The sequence below is a fragment of the Phalacrocorax carbo genome, chromosome 3 (genome assembly GCF_963921805.1).
Source record: "Phalacrocorax carbo chromosome 3, bPhaCar2.1, whole genome shotgun sequence".
Lineage (NCBI taxonomy): Eukaryota > Metazoa > Chordata > Aves > Suliformes > Phalacrocoracidae > Phalacrocorax > Phalacrocorax carbo.
This window is the reverse complement of record NC_087515.1, coordinates 16,096,663-16,118,985: the sequence shown is the minus strand read 5'-3', so window position 1 is coordinate 16,118,985 and position 22,323 is coordinate 16,096,663. Positions and strand designations below refer to the sequence as shown.

Genomic DNA, 22,323 nt, shown 5'->3' with positions numbered 1-22,323 from the left:
ACCTGGCCTCATGCTCTGGCCTTTCTTTTTCCTCCTAAGGGTGTTCAGTGAAACTGTTTACTCTGACAGGCATGGTCCTGCCGTCCTGTTGTGCTGGCAACGTGCAAACTGTCTGCATGCTGAAATCCTCCAGGAGACCTGGGATGATGTCAAAAATAATGTGTTCTTTCTGTTCAAGTACATTAAAAGCTCAATTAATCCTCATAATGTCTCTGCCCATCTGTAATACGGCATGAGGTGACTTTCCCAGCCTTTGTGTGTTGTGGCAGGCTGAACCTGGAACAGAGACCTTCCCAAGTCTTACCTTGTGATTTAATACAATCCTGTAAGAGTTGGGTTGGTTCATTGCTCAGCCCTCACCACTTCCATAACATCAAGTTGTAACCAAAGGCAGAGTTTCTCAGACTCCTATGCCGTCTACCTGCATGCTCTTCTCTCTAAGAAACCCCAGGCTTTCTGAGCTCCCGTTTGAAAGATCTGTGTTCATATGGGGTTTAAGACATGGCAAAATTTTTGTTGTTCTCCTGGGGACTTAGTGCTGTGATTGCAAGAGAGATGTTACAGCTTAAACAGTGGGGATTCACTTAAAGGGGTGTCCCTTTTCAATGAATATAACTGAAAGGTATTAGTGATGGTAATACAAGCAAGTTAAGACACCGATGAAAAAAGCTGGATGTGCACACCCTTGCTTGTAAGCTTCATTACACCCCAGTGGACCCAGGGAGAATTTGGGAGAAGAGGGCAAAATTATGACAGAGGGCTTATCCCTAGGGTTGTCATTTTGCTGTAGACCAGTGCCATATAATGCTTTGTAGTGCCAAATAAGGATTAGTTTAAATAATATTTCTATCAAACTGAGGGAGACACCAGCAAATTACCACAAGGTATTTTTTGGTACCAGAATAGTTGCACAAAACCCCTCTAATTCTGTACCACTGTGTCTAATGATTTTGCTGTAGATATTCCCCATGTAGAAATGCCTTTAGACAGGTGGCAGGAAAGGGTTACAGAAGACAGGGATGGAAGTGGGATGGCCAAAGGGAAGAGAGTGTAAGTTGAAAGACTTACATTGTATACCATGTGGGGTACAGCACAGCAACCTAAGGAAACATTTAACTGGGAGCTAGAGCTGCAGATAAATATTCTGATTCTCCATGGGGTGACTGGAAATCAGTTTTGGCAGCAAGGTCATGTTTGCAAAGGGAGAATAGAGCCACCAGCCAGCAAATGCAGCCTGTGAAGAGAGGTTATGAGAGCTTTGCTACTGCAGAGTGCCAGGACCCGACTAAAATGCAGGAAGCACAGGTCAGGGATGGGGAGGAATATGGTACAAGATGGGAAGGGACAGGGTCTCTCTTAATCATAGAGCAGGGATTTTTCAGTATCACAGCCTGGGTCTCAGCACTGCGAGCGATGCTCTGCAGTGCGTGCAGGGTTAAAGGTGTGATGGTGGGTCTGCAGAGGACTGATCCGAGGGCTGAAACAGCACAAGATGCTGTCATTTGGATTAAGGTGTATTGGCAAAGGTTATATAGGCTTCTGAATTATTCCTCCGCCACTGTTAGCTTGACAAGCATTCATTATGTCTTTTCGTGGTAACTCACTATTTTACTTAATGTATTTACATATCTGTACGTATATCCATACATATATGTGTATACAAACACACAAATGTGTGCAAGCACATATATAGATTTCTATGTCCTCCTGGGTTCACCAAGACTCTTCTGCCACCCAGGCAGGGGTAGGTCACTCATCTGCTCAGTCGTATCAGCAAAGCTTCGACAGTCAGTTTCAGCATTCCATGCTGCTCGAGCGATGGCAGGCACATTCCTGGGAGCCCTGCAGAGAGGGAAGACAGGAGAAGCTGAGGGATTCACCTGTGTTTGTGCCATCATGTTACTCAAATACACATGTTGCTTCTGTTAGTCAACAGCTTGGACAGTAATAATAATTTTAACAAAGTGCCACCAGGCTGGAAAGACAGAAGAGGTGCAAAAAGAGGGAAGTACCTTGCTGCACATGCAGTGGTGCTGCTTGGGTGCTGGGTGGCTGTGGCAGGCTGTGGAGCCCCAGCAGCAAGAGCAGCTTGCTGCCCAGTAGCCCGGTGTCCACTCTTGCGTCGCTGCTGCTTAGTCAGTGCATTGTGTTGACACCAGTTTGTACAGGCTGACCTCAAAGGCAGATCTTCTCCACTGCCCAAGCCCAGCTTGCCCTAGGTCTGTGCTGCTGGTGGATTAAACCAGCATAAATCTGAGCACTTCCTTTGCCCAGGTGACTGGGTTTAGAACACTTTGGTCATGCCAATAGAATGAGGAAGTAGTCTTTGAAGCTCAGCTAACCTTGAAGAAAAAGTGGGTGCACAGTTCAGCTTTAACAGGCTGTGCAAAATCTGTGCTTGTTTCACAGGACTTACTAAGGCTTATTGCTTTAAACCCTTTGATCATCATCTTGGTGGTTTATTCATTTGCATTGTATTTCACTAACAGGAGCTTTGACTCCAGAGTCACCTGGAAGTGTTGTAGCAAGATGGGGAAGTATCCCAGGAGGACTCTCACTGAGGCACCAATTCCTAGACACGTTTGTGGGTTTCTCTGTTCTTTGAAGCACGACTGGGGTTTTCCCCTCCAACAAGAACAGGTGTCCCACTGGGCTGTGCAGTCACCTTCAATACATCTCAGCTGCTTCGGTGATCACATGAGAACTTTTGGAGTAGGGACCCAAGGGCTGTTTGCACAAGGCACTGGAGCTGAAGCTTTCTTCTTTAAAAAACCCTGTTCTCTTAGAGCTTGTCTCTCCCTGTTGTTGGTCAGGGCTACAGTGGGACATAGTTGCCATTTGGGGGGCATGAAGTTTTTAGATTTTGTTCTGGGAACTTTCTTTCCACGTATTTTTTCACAGCACTGGTCTTCACTTGTCCTCCTGGCTGAACTGGCAGTAACGGGGCTCTGCTTGGAGCTCTCACTGGAGCAATTGCTATAGATTATGGGTCCCCTGATCCCACAGAGGCTGCTCCCTCTGGGCTCAGGGCTAAGATAGGCTTCTGTGTAATTTGGGAAAGACTTGTTTCTCCTGCAGCGTGTGCTGTGCCTTCTAGGGACATGTGCTAAAAGCTGTACAGAGTTTCAAGGCTCTTCCTGACTCTGCTTGGTAGTTATCCTAGTCTGCTGCAAGGTAAATCATAATAATCAGACCTGTTTTAGACAGGCATAGAGCAGCTGTGATTTGACCAGATCCCTGCTTTAACCACTTGCATATACTTCTCTCTGGGAGAGGAGAGAGCAGCAAATTCTTGGTCCTCTGCTTGTGCAGGAGGGTCCCTCAAAAAAGCTCCATATTGTGCTTTTCAGTCCCTAGAGCTGCTCATCCCAACAGGACCAAAGGTTTTAAAATAGCAGTTGATACCAGCGATCCAGGAGATGGGGAAAATTGTTCAATTTTGTATCTACTGAGACCTTCGTGTTTCATACCCAGCACACTCTGGCTCTTCCCTTCTGTGGCTTCAGAGGTGGCTCTTCCACCCTGCTGTAGGAGCAGCCACCCTGGGCATTGGGCGTAAGGGGCTGGGGTGCTGCTTGTTTCCCTCTTTACCTCTTCTTTCCTCTCCACAGCTCCTGCTCAGGCCCAAATCATCCATGCTGGGCAGGCGTGCGTGGTGAAGGAAGACAACATCAGTGAACGTGTTTACACGATTCGGGAGGGGGACACGCTGGTCCTGCAGTGTCTGGTCACAGGACACCCCCGGCCACAGGTAAGCTTTCAGTGTTGCCTGTCACCCATGCTCCCCAAGGCACTTCTTTGTAGTCTCCGTGTAAAGGAGAATTGTGGGCAGCAGGGTGCCCAGCTTTTTCCTACATGTTGGAGTCAGGTAGGGATGCCCCATAGTGCCAGCACGAGTTTGTTAAGCTATGAAGTATCTAGCATTAATTCCATGGAAGACGGTCCACAAAGCTTTGCAGGAGCCAACACAGACCTCCTAGTGGTCTTCAGTATGTGAAGTCCCCTAGAAACGTAAAAGCCCAAACTGAATCCATTATACAAACCACCCTCAAATCTTTAAGCTTCTTACTACAAAGCAGGAACAGCCTGAACAGGCTAGAGGAGGCTTCCCACATGAGCTGGCCATGGGAGCCGGTTGTTCATGGTCCCTCAGTCTCTTGGCTTCTCTGGATGTACAGACAAGGGAAACTTGCTTGGGGGAATTAGGGAAGTTGTTTGTAGCGCACTTCACTGAGCCCTGAGCAGAGCCCATTGGTCATTGCTTTATGGCCACTGACCAGAGGCAGATTCAGACTTGCAGTGCTGGATATATCCATGCTGTGTTCAAAGTCACAGTTCGGTGGTGAGGTACAGAGCTGAGCTTGGCTGACTGCTGCAGTCCTTCCTCAGGGTTCCTAGAGACTTGCATAGCCTCAAGCCCCATGTCGGCACCTTCCCACCCTTCAGATGCTCAGGCAGGCTGGTTCAATGTTAGTGTAGATGCACCTATAGAGACACTGACCCGAGCATGCGTCTACCTGCTATGGGACAGAGTGTGGTAGGAGTGGCATACTGGTGCATACTACGAGGCTGGAGGTGCCAGAATATACTCAAGGGAGCCAAGTATGATATGTGTGCCTCCTTGGCCCCCTTCCTCAATCTTGCCAAAGATATTTGTGCTAAGAAGCCATGCATCTGCATACAGCAATCAATGCTGCTGTGGACTTGTTTGTGAGGAGCTACTTGGCTAAGAGGTGATGACAAAGGAGAGGGAGAGAGACTCACCAGCGGGATATGAAATGGTTTATCTATCAAAGCATACCCTGGAAACAATAAAAAGGAAATTATCTGAGCCAGGCCAGCAAAGAAAGATGACCAGCCTAGGTTTGTGATAGGCAGATGGTAGTTGTGTATGTCAGAAATGAAGATGGTAGGGCTGGCACTGCCTAAGGATGTTAAATGTGTGGGAAGGTCCTGGCAGGTTTTGGGGATTGAAGCCTGAGTAGCCAGAGAGATTGCTGGAGCAGAGCCTGTTGTAGACAGCATGCTAGTGGGCAACATTGTGGCTTGTCATTGCCTGGACATGCATGGGGGACGCTAGAGCATGGAACAAGGCATGACTGAGGAGGCTGGAACCCACACACATAAAATGTAGCATGCGTCCTATCTCTGTCGTCACTCCTCACAGACAGATTTCTTCCCCAGCTAAGCTTTTATCCTAACCTTTGTTTAATCTTTTTCCTTCTATCAGCCAGTCATTAAAGCATGAAAATGCGGCCAAAATACTCAAATGAGATTGAAATTGAAAAGATTAAAGAGCTGGCTGAAGTGTCTTTGCAAACAGGAGACTCTGAGAGTCTTGGGGCCCTCAGACAATTTCATAATAAGCCTACAAAGGCTAAATAAATCCATGGTCGTTAGCTCTGAAAATCTGCTCAGCCTCGTGCTCTGGGAGTGAGATGTAGAAACCCCTGCTCTTCCTAGAGCATCAGCATCAATCAGGTGCTGGCAGTGAGCTTTAGGCAAAGTCTAGGGGAAGAGTCAAAGTATCTGGTCCATCTCATTTGTGGCCAATGTTGAATGACAGTCTATCTCCTTTCTGTTGGCTGATCTTGCTGGATCTCAGTCTCGGAGTCTAGATGGGCATCCATGTGGGACACTACCAGTCAGCAACCTTTAGAAAGGTGGTTGCAGATATACGAAACCAATGGGCTGAAAAAAGCTGTCCCTTTCTTTCATTTTCTGGACTGCAGAAAACAAGGGGGAAGCTTGGACCACCACTACTAGGGCTGTAACTTGTTCCAGACATAAGAATAACCATTCAGTCTTTAGGATTGCTGTCCTCTTGCCCCACCATTCACGGTGAAATATCATGCAGCTCTGTTGCCCCCACAAGCCAGGATCTTAAGACATGTAATGTAAGGACAAAAAATTCAAGATAGCTTGAAGTCTGAAGGGATGTTTTCTTTTCCTTTTCTGTATCTTTAAAATCAAAGTAAAAGCTTGTGTACTGCAAAAGGATGACTTATAAAAATAACATACACAGGGGTTCCCTGTGGGAAAGGGCCAAGAGCCAGATAGCAACTGCATTTTCTCACTCTCACTTGGAAGAGCAAACAGCAAAAATAGCCTTGCTGTCCAGAGAAGATGAAAGAGTGTTGACTGCAATAAAAGCTCTGTAGCTGTGAGCTGATGTCTGCTGTAGCTTTCTCATCTACCAGCCACATGGTAGACCAAGCCTTAATGCTGAAAGTCCTGTGCGGTGTAGATGCTGCTATAAAACTAACCAAGTTCCTGGGTTTACAGAACCAGAGCAGGGGTGGTAAATATGCAGTACGTGTGTGGGTGAGCTGAGGGGAGGGGACTTGGAGATGGATAAGAATCAGCAGCTGGTCTACTGAGACATGCTGAGATCAGCAGTTGAACTTTGTTAAGGCCTTTTGGTGCCGTAGGGCCCATTTTTAAGAATAGCTAGGGAGGAGGGGGAAGAGGAGCAAAGGAAGTGCTGCTGTCCCCTAGGATCTCTAGTTTGCAAGCACTGATTGCTTGCATTTCTCTCATTCTTCTCATGCAGGTGAGATGGACCAAAACTGCTGGCAGCGCATCGGACAAATTCCAAGAGACGTCAGTGCTTAACGAGACCCTTCGGATTGAGAAGATCCAAAGGCTGCAGGGGGGCCGCTATTACTGTAAAGCAGAAAATGGGGTTGGGGTCCCTGCCATCAAGTCCATTCGAGTAGATGTGCAGTGTAAGTCGTTTAGCGGCAACCCAGACCTTCCCACAGTTCTACTGCATGTCTCTGCCTCGCTGCAGGGCCAGCAGGGAGCTGCATTGCCCTAGGATCACGCACACCTCATTCAGGAGTAAAAGGACTGGTGTGGTGTCCCCAGGGTCACTTTGTCCTAGGAGATTAAATCCACCCACAAAAAAGATAGCTCTTCCTGTCCATGTGAGTCATTCTTATCTAGGTACCGTGATGCCTGTCACTTCCAGGTGTCCCTAGCACTTGTCTGGGGTGTAGCATTATAGATGGCTTCTGTTTTCTTTGTCTTCACTTTGAAGCTGACAATGCTTGAAGCAAACCAATGCTTCTTGAAATTGGTAGTGCCTCAGATGCTTGGGGCATTCCTGAAACCAGTGCCATGCTCCCAGCTTTGCTACCTCTGCAGCATGGTGGAAACAGACCAAAAGACTCTGGGATGTACCTGAGGAGGCTGAGCTGTGAAGGGTTGAACATGAAGGAATCTGTGAGGACCCCTTGGTTTCAGTGACTCAGTGTTTGTCTGGCTGGTTGCAGTGTCCATCCTTCTTGTGTTCTGGAGACGCTGTTAGCAGTTCTTGATCTTGGGCTGCAGGTTTTGAAGGTGTTTCCTGATCGCTTAATGTTGTTTATTCTTGGGCTGCTGTGGCCAAAAGGGAGGGAAATTAAATTTATCCCATAACGCCCACATGGGAGGAATCCAAGATTTAAGGTCTAGGCAACTTTTGAAGAGATTTGTTCTCTTGGGGAAGATTACCATTCTGCTTGTTGTTCCTGACTGTCCACTATTCCAGTTTTCTGCAGCCTGAGTAATACCAAATCCCTCTCCTCACTCATATCTTCTGAGAAGGCCTAGCCAGCAAGAGGTTGATGCTAAAAAGATGTAAAGTGTGGTAAAGCAGCTGGAACTCTCCCCAAACCTGTTCCCATACTCGTAGCAATACATTCTTCTGTGCTGAGGTGCACTGTGGTTATCTGTCAGTGGAACAACCTCTAGGCTTCAAAATCCCAGTACCTTCCTGGAGTCTGGGCAGAGCTTTGCCGAGTGACTGCTTCTTCTTAGTCCTACTGTCCAGCCCTACAATGATGTGACCCTCACAAAGTATACTAGAGACTTGAACATCCTTAGGCTTTGGTAGATTCATGATCCGAAGTTGTATTGTATGGCTTGGAGCAGCTCCCATCTCTGTTCCTTCCTTGCCCTACGCTGCATTGGAGTAGTGTAGTGTGAGCGCCGCCCTACAGGCTGGGAAAATAGATTGCTTCAGCAGCAGCCACTTTGAATAGGATGAGCATTTCTTGATGGGCATTGTATAGCTTTTTTTGGAGGAGTTCTGACACCTACCTAGATCTGCTTGGCTTCTCTGCCCATTTTTTCTCCTACATGTGGTAGAGGCCTATGATAACTCTCCATCGCAATGGGAACTTGCTTTTCTCAAGCCTCAGTATGACAGCTTGACAGGGCCCCTGTCTCTAAGAACAGGAATGTGGCATGAATCTCTTTATGCCCTGAGGGTGCTCCCTTTACTTCTGGGGTGCAGGCTGGAGCTAGAGTGATGTAGTGTCCCATGGTCCCTTGTGCAGCTCTGACCTGTAGAACTATGGGGCTAATGGGGTGGCCAAGGGCTTTCTCATACTAACATCTACTCTGCAGATGGACTTGGTAATGCACCTCTGTTCTGCTTACTTGTATTTTGGGGAGGAGAGACTATTTTCTGCTAGTATTTGCAGTAGGTACAAGGGAACACATAGGAAAAACCACAGTTTTTGTTGAACGCTCACCCAGGCAACCTTCAGCTGAATGAACCAGAATTTGAAAACAAACCCCTTCTTTCCCCGCATCCCAATTTGTAGCTGGAGGTAAGTAATCACCCTCATGTGAACCTTGGTGTCTTTGACAGCTAACACTAGTCCTCACTCATACTTGTAGTATTAGACAGCAAGGTTGTGTGGAGAGCACCACTGGTGCCAAGAGGATATAAAACTGGAAACACTAACCTGTGTAACAAGTTATTCCTTTGCCCCAAGCAGGCATCCAGTGCGGCTTTAAAGTATTGGTTAGATACTGGCAGAGAAGCAGCTGCTGTTTGGAGTATTTCCATGTGGGAGAGAGGGAAAGTAAAGAAAAAGAAAGAACGGATGTTTACAAGCTTATACTGTGCATGAAACATCCCATGTGATCATCTCTATGAGCAGCCTTGGGCCAAATTTATCGTTTGTGCAGCTCACTGACATCAGTGGTGTTACCTGTACATCAAGGGCATACATATCGTCGTTGTCTTATTTTAGCTTTTCTCAGGAGGGCTAGACTTAGAGCTGACGGCTATGAAAGAAGGCTGAAATATTCAAGGGAGGAAAGGTTTAGCAACTGAAAGGAAGATATTGTTTTCTGTGCGGGGAGTAGCTGGGAGCCAGAAGATCTGAATGGTGACTGTCGTCTTTGGTCAGAAAGGAAACTGTTTTGCCATGCATTCTGCTGAGAAATGGAGCCTCAGAAGGATGGCAGCTACAGAGTTACTCATGTGAAGTGTGAACAAATAAAGGAGGGTTAAGGACAAAGAAAGGAGAAAGAGGAGTGGCAGCCCAAGGTGGTGGTCCAAGAGAATTTGGTGTTAAATTCACTCTACGGCTACATGGAGACAGCACTGTATGGAGAGGAGCCTTTTGTTTCTTCTTCCACCCGTGGATGTTCTTCTTCAGCCTTGGGTTTTGGTTTTTGGTTTGGGTAGGTTGATTGGGGATTTTTTGGTGCCTTGTCATCGCTCTGCTAATAGCTCTACACTGAGCTATGGTGTGGTCAAGCTGACAAATCTCAGGTCCCGTTACAATTGCTGTCTACCAAGCACACAGTTTATTAAAATATGCAAATCCACAAGTTGACACTTGTGATTCAGCAGACAACATGTATTATTTGGATGACATGTTAGCAGAAACTCATCCCTGCTTCCCCCTTCCTTTCTGGGAGTTATATATCCAAACTTAAAATTCTCTAGAATAAAATATAATGAAAATTAGGTGGCATAGGAGAGCTGGAGTTGATGAACACATGTCCTCTTCCTCTCTGCTAACAGGTGCAGAAGACAGTGCTGGCAGAACAAGGGCATACTGGGTGCGTGTGCCTCAGTTTCCTCACAGTTGAAGGTGGGGTCATAAGGCTGCTGAAAGCATAGAATTCCTTCAGCTGAACTCAACAGATGCCTTATAAGACATGCTTAAGGGCATGGGGACATATTTCAGTTTTCGAGGGTCAGTGGGTCCCATCTTGTCAAATGAGATCTTTATATTTAATCCCAATCAGTCTCAAAGTTGTTCTGGGAGAACCCCTCTGAGATTTTCTTCATGCTTCCTTGGTGTTCAAACCTTGGTGTCTGGTGCAAAAGCTGAAGAAAATGAACCTTTTTTAGCAGGAGGGCAGCCCTTGGGGAACAGCGTGCCCTGGGTGGATAGAGAAAGTATGCTCCCTGCAGTGCTATTGCTTGTGTCCTTCAAGAGAAGTGACTGATAAACATGGATGCAATCCTGACAGCTGTGTGTCTGGTGCAGGTATGGTGAGGGGATTGGAAAGAGCATTTTCTGTAACGGGAGAAAACAGAAAAGAAGCTGGTCTGTTTAGGGGTGGGTGATAGGGATGCAGTGAGTAGAAGTTGCTGAAGAGGGAGAGTCAGTACAGACCTTGAAAAGGACAAAACACACAGAGGATATTTTAATAGGAAGAGAGAGAACTTGTACATATCTTTCACAGTGTTTTCCATCTTGTGTTCTCGTGGCACCCCACAAGACTTGCTCCTGTGTAGGAGATGACTCTCCGTCTCAGTTCCTTGATCTTGTCCTGACTTCTACTGTCAGCCCTTGACTTAAAGGTTTGTAATGTCCCTTGTGTGGGCAACTCACAGCTGTGGGCTTAGCCCTGTGGTTTCAAGAGGGATTTGGGAAGTGGGAAGTGGCAGCAGAAGAAATTATGATGGAGCAAAGTTTCCTGGGATCCTTCTGACCTCTCACTAAAGTAGAGAGCAGTGATTTGGGGTGTGGGTTGTCACTGGGAAAGGTGAACCATCCCACTTGTCTGAGAGGCGTGTGGCAGGCAGGCAGTTTGCTCAAGGACCACACAGGATCTGCAAACCAGAAGATGCTTTCTATTCTCTGAAGGTTGTGTGGTAAGCGGGAGAATTTTGGCTTCTCCTGTTTGTTCCCTTTAGATATTGTTTGTGTTACCGGCCCTCAGATCAGCTCTTAATTCAGCAGTTGTCATCAGCGAAATGTGTGGGAGCTTCTCCTCTCCTCTATGGCGCCTGGAGCATCATCTGCTCTGCAGGCTGCATGTGCCGACTAAGCTTCACTAACAACTGCTGCGGCCCTCCTTACCTTCCTTCCAGATCTAGATGAACCTGTTCTCACCGTTCACCAGACGATCAGTGATGTACGTGGCAGCTTCTACCAGGAGAAGACTGTCTTCCTTCGCTGCACTGTCAACTCCAACCCACCAGCTCGCTTCATCTGGAAACGGGGAGCTGAGACGCTTTCCCACAGTCAGGACAATGGCGTGGACATCTATGAACCCCTCTACACACAGGTGAAAAAAACCAAACCCCCACCAGCTTGTGTTGAGGATCTTGCTGATGTAGAGCTCTCTGTAGTGGATGGTGTTTCTTTCCCTGTGTGGATTATGATGCTGAGGAGAGAGTGGAGGCCACTGCAAGGAGCACTGTCTCCAAAAGGGCTGGTAGAGCCTACTTTTGTATGCGGGTTCCCAGAGGATAAGAGGAGCAGAGCAGCAGGAGGGAGCATGACAGCCTGGAATTTCCTTACCCTTTTTGGCACTGTCCCTGAGAGCAGGTCACAGCTCCCCTAATGAGGTTACATGGCTATTGGATGGTTGAGACTAAAATCCAAACAAACGATCCCAAGAATGGGTCTCCTCTATCTTCCATTACTAAATTTTTTTCTCAATTGAGAGCCCAAGCTCTATAAATCATGGGAATTGCTTCCTGTTTAGCAGTGTGAGTGAATGGCAGGAAATGCTGTGGGATCCATGAGCAAATGATGAAGAGCTTTTCCTAATGGTCGTAAGTAACAGAGGCAGCCCAACTGCCCGAGCACTTACTGATTGTCATCCTGTGACAGGGTATCCATATCCTTTCTGCTCCTCCTGCTTGCCTGTGCTGGACTTGCCCCTCTGAACACCACTTTCTTCACAGTAATTAGCCCGCCAATGCAGTGGGAGATGGAGGGGAATTTTTCATTTGTGAAGGCACTCTCGGCATTATCCTAAGCTGAGCTCTGGCTCTGAATGTCCTTCAGATGCTAACCAGTCCCACTGCTTCCAGCAAGGCTGTTCAGCAGCACAGGGCAGTGATAGGTGGGAAGGGAGGGCTGAAAAGGCCACTTCCCAGGGCACCCGTTTCATCCCATGCACCTCCTCATGCTCCCAAAGCTGGGCCCTGAGCTTTGGCATTCTGACCGAATTTGATTTCTGAGCGATGCTCCAGGCAGCCTTTCAGTTAATGTAGTCATGTTCATATTTTATTGAAACACGCCTTCTCTGTAGGTCATGGAAATGGGCAGCCAAACGAAAATATTCAGGGGGATGAGAAGAGAGCTGCAGGTTAGCGGCAGATTTGCAGAAACACTTTAGGTCAGCGCTCCTGTTGTGCCCTGAAGAGAGCTTTGTCTAGTCCAGTGCTGGCTGTGTGGCATCCAACCAGGACATGCCTGGCCTTAGAGGAAGCCACCATGGGTTCTTCCAGCTTTCACTAAGCTCAGAATAATTAACAGGAGACATTGCTTAATGAGAGGATGTCTTAGGACTTGAGATATTTTCTTCAGCTAGATAAGGCATCTGGCAGAATATCTCTGTGTTGCATCATTAACGTGTAAATGATCCAGCATCCTGCAGCTCCTGTCAGGCAATGTTCCAACCATGATGGGTCGTTCCCAGCTCTAAGAGAGGGTGTTAGGACTGCTGTGTTCACTGTCTTCTTAGCACCAGCAGAAATCTGTGAGTTTGGGTCGGTAAGAGTTGAAGTTAACAAAAACACACCTCTGCAACACTATCGGAAGGGAGAAATCTTGCTGGAGCTCGAATGCACTACATTTAAAACAGCACCCTTTGCAGGGTTTGTAATGTTGTCTTAGAGATGAACTGGTATCAGTGTCAGGTTTGGGTAGGCTTTTACATTAAAAAGGAGATGAAGCCTTTACTGTTTAAGCTTTTTAAAACTTATTTACACTGAAGGTTTATACACATGTACCCAACATTTACTAATCAATAAATGGGATACATATGACACTGTAAGTAAGTAGTTGACATGCACATTGTAAATGCCATCATTTGTGTGGCATAGCAACAAATCTCAGAGGACAGGACTTTCATAGGTTTACTGGTCTCCTAGGTATTTATCATTCTAATTTACTCAGTTTAGGTCCTTGTTCTCTGCATATTAGCATGCCTGAGCTCATTGTCCAGTCCCTTGAGGTTGTCCTCAAGAGGATTTGTTGTGCTGACACCTTCTCACATTTGCAAGCAATTATGGAATAGTTTCTCCGAAAGAGATTTAGACAGACATGAGGAGAACAGCGACAAGCTGTCATGGGAAGACGTGAGTTTCAGGGATGCATCTCAGAGCTTTCCACGTTCCATAAATAAAAATCTACAGAACACATCTATTGTTAATTTAACAACTTGATTCTGTTTCTATACAAGCCAGTAACTAATGGAGGGCCAGGGAGTGATTTTGTTTGTGTGTTTGTTACTGTAGTATGAGGAAAAGCTATCAAAGTCTGTGCAGTCAGTCTGGATTTACACCAGCATAAATGAGATTAGAATCTGGAGAAGGGAGATCAGAAAGTTCGGGGGGGGTTCTTTGAAAATTTCTCTGAATGATCTTTTTTTTTCCCCATCCTGAAAATTTTTACAGCATAACTGTTGAATTTGTCATATTTAGGCCAACATTAATGCCTGAATCTGCTCTGATTTACCTTGATTTTTCAGTGTTGAGACCTCAGTGATGTCCCTTGGGTTCCTACCAACATCTCTGTGTGAGATCTCAGGGTCTGTTCTGGGACATTTTAAGGTTTTTCAAGTTCTGCAAGATGATTCTGACAGCAGTTGACAAGAAATTATGCCTAGATCTGTTCAGCAGTGTCAGTTGTTTGCTGTTTGAGAAATCCTGGAGGTGGAGTTACCACTACAAATATTTAGTGACTCCTTCATATATAGCTGGGTCCTGCACAGTTCCCTGAGGTTTTGATGGGAGCTGCTGGTAATCTGTGAACTTTGGGACAGGTTATGGACTTGAATGATAAGATGTACTTTGTACACCTGTGTCTTTTTCCTCCCCTTTTATTCCCCAACTCCCAGGGTGAAACCAAAGTCCTGAAGCTGAAGAACCTGCGGCCCCAGGATTACGCCAGCTACACATGCCAGGTGTCTGTCCGCAACGTCTGCAGCATCCCTGACAAATCCATCACCTTCCAGCTCACAAACACCACAGGTAAGAGGGGACGCAGGGGGTCCCCACAGCCCTCCAATGCCTCACCTGCTCCAGCCATTACCCCTCCAGGAGTGTAATGCAGCACCCTGTCCAGGGCCTGCAGCACCTCACGTTGATTACATGGCTGCTAAGATTACATATCTTTTATGCAGAAATTTTGTGGCCAGGGATGCTCTAATTTCTTGTGGCTCTGCGTATAGCCAGCTCCTTGACGAGGCCTGCTGTGAGATCATTAAAACAGACTACATGTAGGTGTTGAGGCACTATGTAGTTTTTAATATAGACACTGGTTTATTTATTTATAATTCTAAGTGACTTTAAAAATAGAGTCCATGCAGTCTAGAGCTGGGCAGATGCTGCAGGAGTTCTTACAAATAATTCATTCACGTGTGATTCTGGCCTGGTTTGCCAGGCTGCACTCTCAGTACCTCCCAGCTAACGGGCTCCACTGCTGCCAATGTTTGTGGAAAGCAAGTACCTCCAGTGCCTTCCCAATAAATAAATTTTACACTGATACTCATACTGGCAGCGCTTGAGTGTTTCTCCAGTTGCATACAGAATCAGTTTGGTGCCTCTTGCTTGACCTACAATACCTGACTGATAACTGAGTATCATGTACCAAATACTTGCAGGGACCTGATTGCAACCTGTCCATTAAAAAAACACCAAAACAAAACCCCACCCACAAAACCCCCACATATGTTGAATAGTTTCAAATAATAAGTAAATGTCAGGAAATCACTTCCAGCCCGGGGGTATTCCATGATCAGAAAGAGAGGCATTGTAGTTGTTTGAATTATTCACCTCTCTAATGTAACACAAAGCGGTTTGCATCCCATGTGTCATCTTTGTGCAGTGGAAACAGAACTCTTTTGATGTTGCCAACTGTTGATGGGATATTGTTGATAATGCCTAAATTATGTTTATTGATCTGACTTGAGCCCAAAGTGCTGAACAATAGTTGCATCATTTTATGTAGAAAGAAGAAAAATAATGAGCTTAAGAAAGTGAACTATAGCTACTGTCAGAAAAAAATATTCTCTGTGTAGTAAGATCTCAGAACGTGTCTCGAGCAACTCATACCACTGCCTGAATTTCTCTCAGGATGAGACTGTAGCAAATGCTGTAATATTCTCTTTAAAAACTTATCTTGTGCTCATGATGAAGAAAGGGATCTCATAAGCTCTTCTTCCATGTTGTGTCTTTACTTCTGAAGAGTTAGAAAATAAAATTTCTCTTCAAGTCCACTCCCCGCCGCCAGCACAGGGAAACTGTCCTTCGCTTCAGTCCAGCCCCTTTACTGAGTGAATGGGGAAAATGTATTTTCAGGTTGTAGCCAGATCAGAAGTCAGTGATATGGCTGAATTTATACCAACTTCTTAGGTACTTAGCTAAGCTCTGAACCTGGACCACATAGCACATACGTCCAGTTCTTTTTTCCTGTTGTTTAGTTATAGATGCATATTTACACATAGTTGCAGTGGAGCCTGACACTACAAGCTCAAAGGGGCCATAGACAATGTCTTCCTAGCAAATTGTATTAAAAGCTGGCCGTGAAAATGAAGCTGGCATTGCAGTGTGAGCAGGGTTTGTGTTAAATAACACAAGTATATTTAACATGAAATATTATCTGGCTTACTTGCACTCTAGGTAGTATTGCACATAGATGAGAAGATACGTAAAGAAAAATCTTTAATTCTCTTGTTTTTTGCATAGGTCTGTTCTTTCTCTCTCACTCTTGTGTTTTAGCATCCTTTGTAGCCTTGGCTGTGCCCAGAATCCTGAGCAGCTTCGCTCAGGATGCCTTCACCTTTGCCACTGGTGAAGGCCCAAAAGGCACCAAGGTCTGTGGAAATTGATCTCTTAAATATTTATAGACCCAAGTACTAAGGACCTAGAGGGATTGGTGGGTCGGGTCATGTCAGGCCAAGGGAATCTTCTCTTCCCAATTCATTTGCTGTTCCTCAGCTGGCTCACTTTGGATCCTCTGGCAGTGGCCTTTGGGCAGATCATAGTCTCAGGCAAGGAGATGTGGTTCTCCCGAGCTCTTTGTCAGTAGCTTGGCTCTTGCAGCAGGAGGTGGGTTCTTGGTCTGCACCCTTAATGGGAAGGAGGTTTTCCCTGCTCCTTCTCTGTCCTGCTGCTGTTGTGTGGCTCTACAGCAGTAGGTTAGGTCCACAGAGCCACAGGACCATCTCAGCACTGTTGTCACCTGCTCCAGCAGGGTCAGACTGATGTTTTCCCCTTCCTCAATTTCTGGAAAATTAAGCAGCCCAGCTGGTTAATTCTCCTGCAGTTTTACTGCAGCAAATTGGACTTCAAAGGGAATTGAAAGCGACTCGTTGTTTTTAATGGTCCCCTTGCTGCTCGGTAGACTCCGCCAGCAGGTTTTCTGAGCCAAGAACAAAAGGAATTGCCACAGGTTACAAATAAATGAGATTCATCCCCTGCATAACAATGTCTGCAGACTGTTAACCTCTGTCTGCTGACAGGAATGGGAGTGGGAGCCCGCACAGGCTGCCACAGTCGGAGCCCCGTTTTGGGGTACACCATGGGAGGTTGCTGCTTGGAGCTGTGCGGGCGGCAGCTTTGCAGTTTCCTTGCCTCCACCTTGCGTGCACACACAGCTTTACCCTGAACCACGACACAGTGCTTGCACCAGCATGTTACTTTTTTCACCATGTTGCCTTGCCCAGAATATGTCACTGCTAGGCAAGATGAATGTTGTTCAGATATGTACACATAAAACACGGCAAGATCCCTCTTAGCCAGAGCCTGCACAACCTCTGGTTTCTGCTCCCCAACTCTGACATCTTCTCTCTGGGCATACACTGGTTGCAGCCATTCTCTGGCTCTGATGGGGATGGATGATAGAGATTTCCAGGCAAGATGCTGCATCTGTCAGCTTGTCTGTGTCCTGTGAACCTGAGACCAGTTAAATGTCAGAAGGCAGGAACAGCTATTTGGTATCAGCTACACTCATCTGACAGCCTCTTAGTAGCGGGAATGTGTCCTGCCCAACCACCACGTTGAGTTGTCCTGGGCTTCACTGCGTCTCATGACACCACCTGGAGCTTGGAGTGGATGTATAAATCCTTCCTTTGCTAATTAGTGTGCATTAACCCTTGCACACTGTTTCCAAGACTCCAGCAAAGAGATCTGTCAAAGGCCTCCCAAAATTCAAGGACTCCAATCATGGGCCTTAAGATGATCAGTGCAGGTGGCAGAGGAGCCACCTTCTTCCTTAGGCACAGTTGGCCACCTCAGGCACAAATAGCATGTGCTGTGGCCAGGGAGAGGACATTTGGTTCAGTGCACCAAAGCAGTACCCCAGCGTGGCAGTAGTTGCACTGCTAAATTATGACACCAGTGCTGAGGAGATAGCAGTCCTTCTCGTCTTGTTTGTATGGGCTGTAATTCAGAGATCCAACACAAATCCAGCACAGCTTATTAACGGAGGGTCCAGGGAGAGAAGAGACAGAAATAATGATGCTGTTAAATCAGGCTTCATGAATATGGAACAATGTCTTATTTTGCATTATTATGACTGTTACTTAAAACATGCTCCCCGCCTTTGTGCTGGGGACTGCTGCTTTCTCAGCTCTGTCTGGATGGAGCCAGTGATGGTGCTGACAAGGGCTTTTAAAAGGCTTTTCATGGGATGAAATAGAGAATACAAAAGGAAGTTTTTTGGATCAGTTCCTGGAGGGGGGGTGTAGTGAGAAGGGTGCAAAATTAAACCCAAACAGGTACTAGGGTATTCAAAGGGAGGTTGTCTAGACATTTTGAATCAGTCCCAGTTCAGCTGTGCATGATGGACAATCCTTGTGACCTGTTCTATAGCCCCCAGTGCTATAGAGATGTGTATTTGACACCTGTGGAGGTGAAGGAGGTTAAAAGTGGGTGCAGAGGTGCTGTTCATGGTCTGTTATGGTTCAGTCAGGTCCTGCTCATCTGTGTCAGGCTCTGAGCTGCAAGGGCCATCTGACTGGAAAAGACTTTGCCTCTCAAAGACATCTAGTTGTCTGTGAGAGATGGAGATACATATCACAGGATAGCTGAGGTCCTTTTTTAATGGTGGACCTTTCGCAAAACTCCTTCTTGGGATGGCAACTCTGTATGGAAGGAGTGGTTTAATCCCAACTGTCCTTGAACATGAACAACAGTTGGGTTCAAGCAGGCTTCTCTGCACCTGTCCTTTCTCCTTCACCTCCCCACCAGGGTGGAGCTCTGGTCGTCAGACGGAAGGAGCAGGCTGCAACTGGGCATGCCCCTGGTGCTCTGCCCAACCATCCCTTGGGAGAGCCATCCAGCAAACACTGACATCCCAGTGAGCTTCCCAGCATGCTTTGGATCAGGTCCTGAGGTGCTAAGCTCAATCTATGGTTGCAACTTCCCATGCCTTATGACAATGTATCTCTTGTTCTCTTGCCTTTTGTTTCTATTTCTTTCTTTCTCCAGACTCAGTCCAGTGTGCTGTTTCTGTGCAAGGCACAAGCAGACTAACTGTGATTCATACAATAATGTTGCAGCACAGGAGATACAGGTGCTCTAGGAGGAGCTACTAGTTGAGCCTTTTCTCCAGTGATGCTTCTGCAGAGCCTGGCTAGAGTCAGGGGAGTTTCATACAGGGAGAACAGAAGGCACTGTGGTGTCTGCAGGGGAGTGGGCTGGGTGCAGTGCAGGCAAGTGATGCAGAGCCACGCCAGTTTTCCATTGCCCTTCTGCCTTGATGCAGTTGTTTGCATCAGGAGTCAAGAAGCCTCTAGTCGGGTTTTCCACTGCCTATTTTTTTCTGGTTGAGACTCCTACCTGTGCAACCCCCTAATCAAGGGGTTGATTAGGCTTTTCTTCTGATCTGAGATCTAATTCAGGTCAGTTCTAACTCTCTAACTTAGAGAACCTGCACTAACCACTGCTAAAATATCATACCTAGCTTGTACCCCATTCCTAAGCACTAGCGGTGGAGTGTTTTAGGTACAACCTCCATTCTGGGGTTGTGTGAGGTCCTGCCTGCAGTCTTTCCTAACCATAACAGAGTAGTGTGCTCTAACTCAAAAGACATGGTAATGGTAATGCTTTAGGTTCACAAACACATTGTGTTTGTAATTAATTCGTGGATCTCTCCAGCTCTTCCTACTCAAACCAGCCACCTTCTAGAACAAATCCTAGAAAGTTTGAAGCTGTTCATGGGCAAGTGGGTGGGTCTTTTTCAGGCTTCAAAGTGTCCCTCTTTGTACTCTTCCAGCCCCACCTGCTCTGAAGCTGTCTGTCAATGAGACACTGGTGGTCAACCCTGGTGACAACATCACTATGCAGTGCTCTCTGACAGGCGGTGACCCACAGCCAGAGGTGGTTTGGTCTCACTCTCCTGGCCCAATGCCTCCCAACAGCCTTGTGCAAGGAGGCAATCTCACTGTCTGGAGGATCCGCGTGGAGGACTCGGGCTACTACAATTGCACGGCCATCAACAATGTGGGGAACCCGGCAAAGAAGACAGTGAACCTGCTGGTCCGGTGTAAGTTGCTCTTTTTCTCAGAGCATGAGTTTTCAGGATGAGGGGGGCTAGATTTGCATTTCTCCTGGGTGTTTTTGTACAACTGAGGGTGATGTGATACTTAGCAGAGATTAGTATTTTGGAGAAGCTGCTGTGCAAGCTTCTTTGCTCCCAGACCAGCAGCTGTGCTAGCACTGCTTGCAGCCTCATCCTGGGCTGTAACACTGTCCTGGGCTAGAGAATGATCCAAGACTACCGGATGTGAGGCCCTGGGAGTCTATTGAGGGAACTTAACTGGGGGAGGTCTTGAAGCAGGCTTTGCATGGAGATGTTGCAAAGAGCTATTGTTCTGTCCCATGCAAGACACTTTACTGTCCCTAACCAGTTTTGCACTTGTGTTCATTCCAGCCATGAAGAATGCTACGTTCCAAATCACCCCTGATGTGATCAAAGAGAGTGAGACCATCCAGTTAGGTCAGGACTTGAAGCTGTCATGCCACGTGGATGCTGTCCCCCAGGAGAAGGTTGTCTATTCCTGGTTCAAGAATGGGAAACCAGCCAGGTTTTCAGACCGGTTGCTCATCACCAGGAACGACCCCGAGCTCCCACCTGTGACCTGCAGCTTGGAGATTATTGACCTGAGGTTCAGTGACTATGGCACCTACCTGTGCGTGGCTACCTTCCAGGGAGCACCCATTCCTGACCTCAGTGTGGAGGTGAACATCTCCTCAGAGACAGGTGAGCTTCTCTGTGGTAGCGGGAGACCCCAGGAGAGTGGTTGGCATTGCTAGCTGCCCCCCACCCCCATCCCCCTGGCATTTTTGAAGGAACTCACGTGAGTGTCTTGAATCCAGTGGGAAGAAGTATCACATCCTCAGGCAAGCATTTGGCTGAGACTGGAGATGGGTAATAGTTACAGATCCTCTGCCAGATATGTCGTGCACCAAGCAGATCTTCTTTTGTTTTCTCCCTATGAATAGTCCAAAGTGCAGTCCAGTCAAAGCTACAGAGACAGGTTTAGAGTTCAAATTGTTCAGATTGTTCAAAGAAGCCTCCAAATTGTGAAGGAAGAAAGAGGGGGTGGTGCGTCACCAATTTCAAACGTCCCTTTGCTTAGAAAGGAGTAAAAAAGAAAGCAAGCTGCTTTCCTCTCTTTGGCATTCTTATGAGGAATGTCCCTTTTTTCAGAGTTGTGGCTAGGAAATTGGTATAATCTGTCATAGCAAATTGTGTGAAGAGCTTTAATGTTTACCGGACTGCAGCTGCAACCTATCTTGGGTGCTCTGTGTAGGAGTCCAAGTGTTATAAATGCCTCTCCCCTTTAAAATCAGGGTCAAAGCTTCACCCCATGGCATGGTGAGGACAGGAAAAATCTGTGTGTTTATCAGTCACCTTGGGGACTGAAATGCAGTCACTCGGGAAGCAGTGGGTCCAGCTCTGCTCTCCATTACATCCATGTCATCTTGCTGCCCTTCCAGGACCTTGAGGGTATGGCACAAAGCAGCATTGGGCTAGTAATCTGGTGAGGACTCCTGAGGGGGCCAGCTGCCCGCAGATTTTGTCCTGAACCTTCATGGAAAGTTTCTTCTCAGTCCCTGGTTGTGCTGGATCCATTGGTCAGGCTTATCCCAGTCCTGATTCTGGACATTTCTCACTTCAGCCCCACCAGCAGAAGGTGCTGTGACTGCTTTTGATGCTTTGGGAGGTCCCTGTCTCCCAGCAGTAATGCTGGGACCAGGCTGTTCCCAATGGGACTGGACCAAGTAATCATTAGCAGCCTGGAGACTGAGCCCTGACTGTGCCATGGACCTACTAAACACAAAAGGGTGGTGTTTCCCTTCTGCTGGCAGGCCTGGTAAGTAGAGCTCTCTCTGTGCCAGCAGACACCACCCCAATTGTGAATAAAATCTGGGGAACGCCCCAATCCTGGTGCAAAGCCAGCTCTCCCGACCTTATGTGGCAGCTGCCGCCAGGAGCAATCCTTTTTGCCCAAGATCACTAGGTGGCAGAGTGCATTTGTGTTTAAGACTGCAAGGATTGGAGGCAGTGAAGGGCTGGGAGACCCTGGATGATCCCACCAAAAGGCTGGGCAGTGTCTGTTGGTGCATGTGTTGGCCCAGATGCCAACCGGCCACTGCCTCACGGGAGGTGTCTGTGGTAGCAGGTTGCCCCGTGCTCTGGCCCGGCTGGTGGAGGGTGAACCCCACGTGCTCATGTGGATGCTGCTGACAGAGAAGGACAGGATGGCAGCCTGGGGTGTTTTGACAGCTCTCTTTGTGATCCAGGGAATGAAAACGGCCATCCCCACTGGAGCAGCCCTTCATGCAGCAGCTGAGGGTGTACAGCATGTGGCATCCCCATGAACAGACACATGGTTCCCGCATAAAAAACCCAACAGGTTTCCTCGGATCAGTGCAGGAGGGAAGCAGCGATGGTTCCACGTTTCCTTACTGAGCAAAGCCTGAGCTCGCCAAGGCGGCTGCCTCCACTGAGCAGCTCTGAGGAGATAGTTTTAATTAAAAAAAAAAATCTTCAGATGCAATTTACAACTTTTCCCCATAGAGAAAATTGCCTCTCGCCAGGTGAGCAGCTGCTG

The 22,323-nt window shown here is 47.1% G+C and overlaps 1 protein-coding gene across 3 annotated transcripts in view; it reads left to right on the top strand.

Moving 5' to 3' along the window:
• Window positions 1-22,323, top strand: part of MDGA1 (MAM domain containing glycosylphosphatidylinositol anchor 1) — a 151,501-nt gene that overhangs the window by 46,858 nt on the left and 82,320 nt on the right. For all 3 annotated transcript variants that reach the window (XM_064446009.1, XM_064446011.1, XM_064446010.1), the window contains exons 2-7: window positions 3,612-3,751; window positions 6,554-6,728; window positions 11,114-11,310; window positions 14,098-14,230; window positions 19,479-19,748; window positions 20,136-20,465. In XM_064446009.1, coding sequence (XP_064302079.1) covers window positions 3,612-3,751; window positions 6,554-6,728; window positions 11,114-11,310; window positions 14,098-14,230; window positions 19,479-19,748; window positions 20,136-20,465 — 1,245 coding nt within the window. The remainder of the gene's footprint in view (window positions 1-3,611; window positions 3,752-6,553; window positions 6,729-11,113; window positions 11,311-14,097; window positions 14,231-19,478; window positions 19,749-20,135; window positions 20,466-22,323) is intronic.